We start from the raw sequence: 7,215 nt of genomic DNA on the forward strand, positions 1-7,215 counted from the left end.
CATGGCTCTTCTCTGGGCTTTCCCCAGTATGTCCATGTCTCTCTTGTACTGGGGAGCTCAGCACTGGACACAGCACTCCAGCTGTGGCCTCTCCGGTGCTGAGCAGAGGGGAAGGGTCCCCTCTGACCTGCTGGCAATGCTTTTCTCTAATGCAGCCCAGGACACCATTCACCTTCTTTGCTGCAAGGGCAGAAGGATGCTATTGCTTTTTCTTGTCTTGAAGACTCGTAGAAAGATGTGCGGGGCCAAACAGGATCCTTGCAATGACCTCCCCAAGCCCCATCCTTTCTAATAGCAACAGCTGGAGGATTTGGTTCCTGGTGAGACACTGCACATCTGCCTCTCCTGCTCCCTTCCCTTGGGGTGCGCAGGGCTCAGCTCAGCCCTGGTGCAAGGAAGAAGCCTCACATGGGAAAAGCATCTTCCAGGGCACGGTGTCTCCCCTGCTCCCACCAGCCTGGTGCAGAGGGACCGAGGAGAAGGCTCTCAGCAGCAGGAGCAGGGAGGAGGATCCCTCTTGATCCCTCCTTGCCTGGTCGGGTGACAGAGGAGCCATCTCATCCCAGACACAGCAACATCCCTGCTCTGAAAGTGCAGGTCGCCAACGTAGGACATGGGAAAGGAGACATCTCAAAGCAGAGGCATGCGGGGAAGACCAAGGGTTTCATGACCACTGGCAGACTCTGAAAGACCCCTGGCTCCTGGAGGGCTTTGCAGCTGTGCAGCTTTCCGAGGAAGAAATGGTGAAGAAAGCCATTAAGCAGGGAAGCTGCAGTAAAGCCTGACTTGGGAGTGGCTTCCCAGCTGTTCCCTGGGCTCCCTGGGGTTCGGGCCATAAGGCTCTTCTTCTTCTATGTGCAAAAAAACCCTTCCCCCCCCGCACCCCCTCGACTATTTTCAGACTCTCCCAGCATGATAAATACACAGCAAATGTCATGTAGCTCTCCGGGAGTGAAGGGAAGCAGTCAAAAGCAGAAAAATCTATGCAAAAAGCAGAGGGGAAAAAAAACAGATCTCCGTGTCACCAAATGGTGCACTGTTGGTGCAAACGATGAAAAATGGTGTTAAACCACCAAGGAAATGATGAGTTCATTCTCCAGATTCAGGGACTTCAGCTGTGATGTGTCCCAGTGGAGAGGGGGAATGACTGAGGGTCTGCCTGCAGGGACACCCACTTCTCAACCTGCAGTTTTACTTTTATTCTATCCAAAAAAACCCCCAAAACCCAACCCAAAATGTGTATCGCTCCACTGCAGATGTTATGACATTTCCAACCCAGATTTCCCTGGCTCTTAAATCTAGAAGCAGCCCTGGAAACCTCACGGCTTTGTATTTCCCTGCTGTGATGCTGCAGCGAGATCCCTTGTGAGCTGACCAGAACTGATCTGCTTTACGGAGAGAAGTGTCCAGCCCAGTCACCCTGGTGACTGCAAACATTTCCAGGTGCAGACCATCCCACATGGAGAAATACAAGAGGCAGGATTACTTACCCCTGAATATGTCTCTTTTTTCCTTGTTGGCTATGGAGGAGCTCAGCTGGAGAGCTTGGCCCTGATGGATGAGAAGGGGGGGACATCAGCTGGGGGGGATGAGGTGTTGCTTGCGGCATTCAGGGGTTTCTTTGGAGGCTTTTGAGTGACCCTGGTGAGCATTGTGCTTTTGGGGGGGGGGAGAAGGAGGTGCGTGAGGGTACCCTTGGGTGCCTTCTCTGTGGAGCACTGTGGTAGGTGAGGCAAGCTTTCACTACATGCCATGTAAAAGCAAACAAAACAAAACAAAAAATAATGAAAGCAAATGTATTTTGAAGTTCTTGTGTTCGATGGCAAGCATAAAAGAACCATGGAAAAAGAATATCTGCTTTCACAAGAACTTTATGTAGAAGAATTCTGATTGCAAAATAGATGACACAAACTCTTATATCATTTTAAACTATTATTATAATGGCACTTGAAACAGTCTCGCTTTGCTTTGCATCCATGTGTACATAATTTGCACAACATGTAAGCTCATGACCCACTTGGGAAGGGCATCTCAGGCATGAAGAAGCAGCAGCAAGTGAAGGGGGAGAGGGCTCTCACGGTGGAGGGGGAGACCATCAAATGAATGTGGGCACTGATAAGCTCCTTGGGGTACATATATTTTTATATGGATGCAAAACTGGACATATTTTATTTTGATTTTCTGATTTGCTTTCATTTGGAAATGAGAAAAAAAAAATCAAATCATGGTTTTCCTCCAAGGTTTCTGTTGAAGAAGGAGAGTGGTCTGAGCTGCTGGGATGTGGAGGAGCTGGAGAAGGAGGGCTGACATCCCTGAAGGCGAGATGGAGAGCACTGGAGTAATTTAAGGGCAATAATGAGTATTAGGTGAGAAAATTTGCTGCTTGGATGGAGAATAAAGTATTAGGCAGTGTTGTTCTGGCTGACATACAAATTGGGTATGGGAAGGATTTGGGGGTTCATATTCATAAAGAGACTGCATCTCCTGGCTCAGAAATACCCAGCTACATCTGGAAAACTGGTGCTCACAGTCTGCAAGTTCTTCTGCTCGATGTAATTCTTATTTATTTTTTGTTTCATATAAAACTGAGATGAAGGTTTGGAGCAGAAAACGCATTATGTGAATACAATGTCTTGTAAAAGGCAGCTGCATGACCCTCTGGATATTAGTATAATGCTATTGCTGCAGATAACAAATAATATTAGCTGGAAATGGTTTCTAGCTGTTAGGCAAAATTATTATATTGTCAAACGTGATGAATGAGGGAAGTGGAGAAGGCTTTAGCATCCTATATTGGTAGTTATTTGCTGTAATGTTATTCTGAATGTCAGTTGCAAGCCTCTCTACCCTGCCTGCTCTAATCTTGCCCTTGAATGCAGATGCTAAGAGCCAGCCAAGGTCTTTGCTTCCCTCTTGAGCAGCCAACAGCATCAGGCTTTACCCAGGTAAAAAAGTCCAGTTCCTCAAAGTAAATGAGCAGCTTACATTGTGCAAGGGGAAAACTCTATTTGAAAACTACGTAAAATCCTTTGGGTGGATTTCCTTCTTTTATAGACGCATGCTGGCAATAAGGTGCAGCACTAGGGCTCTTCCCCTCGTTGCAGGCTCCGCTCCTTCTCGGGAGGTCCTAGAAAGGTCCTCTGCTCCTCGAGGCTAAGTCCCAGCAATACTGCAACGTGCAAGGGGGGACAGAAGTCCAAGTAATGGCTTTATATTCATAATTTCCTGAGATAAAGGCACTTGTGCAGGAGTGATGCCTCCTGGGTGCAGCTCCTGTGAAGGACACAGAGGGGACATCTGCGGCTTGGGAGAGGTTTATTCACTTATAATGAAACAAACTTCTAAGAAGTGATAGGTGATGTTCATTTTCTGTTCATTTTTGGGGCTTTTTCACCCCAGTTTGCCCATGGGTGTTGGAAGAGGAGGAGCGGTGCTGCTGGTGGGTCTCAGCATCTCACTCCTATGCCTGCAGTGGCTGATTTCCCACCACAGTTCATGTTTACGAACCATCACCCAAGACCACCACGGGATTTTCATGGCAGTTGGTAACATCCTACCTGCTGGCACTTGGGGAAACCCAAATGCATCCTTTCTCCATGGCTTAATTTTTCTTTCCCTGATGACTAGCCGAGGGGGGAGCACAGCACTCCCCATTTCCTCATAGACCACATTCCCTCCTCTTCTGGATTGCAATGAATTTTGAATCCCTTTCCAGTGCCCCGTCTCAGGGCTTTGGGAAGAGTTTCCAAGCTGTGGATGACAAAAACGTGCAAGCTCTGATGGGTTGGGCGATACCTCTCTGGGCTAAGCACCTCCGCAATGCTGGGCTCTGCATAGCTCCCTGCTTGATGTGCTGGCTGCTTCCTGTCCTCAGGGCACTTGGAAAAATCCGTGCAATCAAAATAGTAGCTAAAATTCATATATTTAGGGCTTTTTTTCTCAGGAACGCTTGTCGCTGCAAAATGACTTGTTGAGAAGAGTAAAACAATCCTATATGTATCAGGAGGGGAATGCTGGAAGCATTAGGTAGCGATAATCTCTGTTTGATGATGGTGCAGCCAATACAGGCTTATTATATTGAGCTTTTATGATTATCCCTCAAGAAGAATGTGAAAACATAAAGAGGCTTGGGAGAAAAATCATGAGAATGGTTAAAAGTTTGGAAAATGTGTATTACAGTGAGACCCTCTGGGCACTCATTTCATAAGGAAGAGTTTGATCATCTCGTTTGTGAATTTACATGGGCAACAGGGATATGGTGTCAGACAAAAAATGAAATGATCTTACGGTGGGAAATGAGTAACATCAAAGTGGAAATAAGGCTTAAGTTTTTAACAGTTAGAGTAATAAAAAAAGAACATTTTACTGGTCATTATGAACGTTTCTTTGCTGCTAAACACTTTGTTAGGAGGGGATTTAATCTGAAAACTCCACTCCAGTCAAACTAGAAGTGATGGAGCTTCGTGCTGCAAGGAGACATCAGCTGCCTCAGACCCAAAGGCCACAGTCTGCAAAAGTTGGGACCAAGGGAAAATTAATGATCCAGGGTGCCCACTCTCTAACACAATCTAATCCTGGAAGTCCCCAAAGCTCATTAGAGACCTCCTGGTCCTACGAAAGGTCTTCAGGCACCTGAACTTGGTGTGCTTGTTAGTGCATCTGCAAGATCCCCGGTGGAAACCTCTTTCTTAACATGCGTGCAGGTGTCCTCTCTTGTGAACAGGAGATCAGTGCTGAGTCTTCACGTGCTAATGAACACAAGGGCATCTTTTGTTCCCTGTCTGGATCCCATAGTACCTCCTCATCTGGAGCAAAAGCCTATGCCTGAGCGTGGTGGCCACTTTTAGGCTACCAAGATGATGCCATGCCAATGCCTTCAATGACTCTTACAAGCTCACAGCTCCTGCTCACACACTCATGATAGAGAAGATGCTCTGAACATTAGGGACTCAATGTAGTGGAAAACACTAAATGTTTAAAAAACATTTTAAAAACAACATCTTCCACCAAAATCAACCACTATGTTTAGATGAACTCTTTCTTAACTCTCTGTCAATGCATTCCCAGTCTATGTGTACATTTTTGGTGGTGGACAGTGCAGGAGAGTACCCATGTCATGTCCTTGCCCGCCTGGCAGAATCTTCTCCTCTCCAGCCCCCATTGGCTGGAGGTCCTCTGCTGAGAGGCAGCCAAGAGCATTGAAGGTTGGTCACAGGAGAGTAAAGGTGTTAGTACACTGGAAACAGAGACCCTTCTAGTCTTACATGGGCTATCAAAGCAATGGGTTGAATCTGGGTTGAATCAGCATTTTGAGTTAAAAATGTTAATGAAAGAATGAGTGAGGAGATAGCCCAAGCCTTCTCCCAAATCACTGTCTCAGACCCTAACACCTTTAATGAGCTTTGAAAGGTTCTGTTAAACAGATGCCATAAGACAGACATGTATTTCAGTGTGTTAATCTTAGGAAAAATCAAGCATGTCTCAAAAGGTCAGAGATGCTCATTTGCACCCAACTATCTGCCTGCTCTGGAGAAAAAAATGAATGAAATAAGCTCTAGACAAACAATCACACTTTCCAATGCTTGATAGCATCTCTGCCTTAAATTTGTGGTTCATGGTGTTTTATTGACTGTTGCTTCACATTGGCTTTCATATGCAGAAACCTGTAAATCAGGCTGTTGGATATAAGAGGTGGTTGATGGCACTGTATCGCACACAGGCACCGGTTCATCCAGATGTACATGCTGCATTTTTAATTTATCTTCAATGTTTCCCGCAGTTCTGCAGTCCTGTAAAGTGATTTTGTAGTATCCTCACCCAGGAGTAACAGTCCAGGGTCACCTCTGTCATTTGTAGGGAAAATAACTGCCACTACCCCTGAAACTCTTAAATGGAGGAATTAAAATAATTGCATCCTCAACGGTGCAATGTGAGGGGAAAGTGTAAAGAAACATGGTACTGCCCTAGTTCAGCTTTATTTAGTGCATTTTCAGCTTTATTTAGTGCATTCACAGCTTGCTTTAGTGCATCTATGATTTAGTCACTGAAGGGTAGAAACCAAATTAGAAAATTATAAATATTACAGCAACTCTACTAAAAACTTCACAGAATAGGCTGAAATACATTAACAGAGGGTATACCATAGTTCAGGGGAACAAAACAGAACTCCAAGGGCAATGATGTCTTAATCAACCAGATGACTGAAATAATAAATAGCACGAGGCTTCTGCACTGCTGTAAAATTTACCCAAATAAATTGAATTTTTTAGAAAGGGGAAAGATTTTCAGAAAAATAGACTTTTTAACTGCAGATTTTACTTCCTTGTTCCGTAAAGTGTAAATGATGGGGTTTAACAAGGGAGTCAAAATAGAGAAGACAACGTTGCTCATGACATGGACATCAACAGGGATGTCTGCTCTGTAGGAGACATACGCCACAACAATGGAGGAGTAGTAAGTGCCCACCACAAGCAGATGGGAAGTACATGTTGAAAAAGCTTTCACGCGTCCTTCTTTGGAGTTGATTTTTAGTACAGAGAGGATGATGTGGATGTATGAGAGGGTGACGAGCAACAGAGGGACAACCGACACTGTCATAGCAATGGAGAACCCCAAGAAGGTCTGGAAATCGGCACCGAAGTCCGAACACGCAGCTTGTACCACTGCCAGGTGGTCACAAAAGCAGTGGTGAACCGTGGTTGTGTGTCCGTAAGCTAGCCGAGAGGTCTGCGTGACGACGGGTACAGGTATTAGCAGTGCAGTGATCCAGGCACTCGCTGCCAGCTGGATGTTCACTCTTCTTGTCATCTTGGCCGGGTACTGGAGGGGGTTGCAGATGGCTTCGTAGCGGTCGTAAGCCATGACCACCAGGAGAAGTGCCTCAGTTACCGTGAGCCCGTGAAAACTGTACATCTGCAGAAAACAGCCCCGAAACGAGATGGTTTTAGCGTTGGCCAGGAACATCGCCAGCATTTTGGGGATGGTGGTGGTTGTGAACAGCATGTCTAACACAGAGAGGTTAATCAGGAAAAAGTACATGGGTTTGTGAAGCGTATGGTCGACCACAACCACTGTGATGATAATGGCATTACCAACCATGATCAGCAGGTAGAATAGCAAGAACACAACGAAGAGCGGGGTCTGGAAATCCTGGAGAGCTGGAAAGCCCACCAAGAAAAAGACTTTAGTGGAAGCATTGCTGTTGCAGCTTTCCAT

The 7,215-nt window shown here is 45.8% G+C and overlaps 1 protein-coding gene across 1 annotated transcript; it reads right to left on the reverse strand.

Moving 5' to 3' along the window:
* Window positions 1-6,243: 6,243 nt before the first annotated feature.
* On the reverse strand, window positions 6,244-7,215 carry LOC128153570 (olfactory receptor 2AT4). Its single transcript, XM_052813021.1, has one exon. It carries the CDS (start codon window positions 7,213-7,215, stop codon window positions 6,244-6,246), a length of 972 nt encoding a protein of 323 aa, XP_052668981.1.

The sequence above is a fragment of the Harpia harpyja genome, chromosome 17, assembly GCF_026419915.1.
Source record: "Harpia harpyja isolate bHarHar1 chromosome 17, bHarHar1 primary haplotype, whole genome shotgun sequence".
Classification (NCBI taxonomy): domain Eukaryota; kingdom Metazoa; phylum Chordata; class Aves; order Accipitriformes; family Accipitridae; genus Harpia; species Harpia harpyja.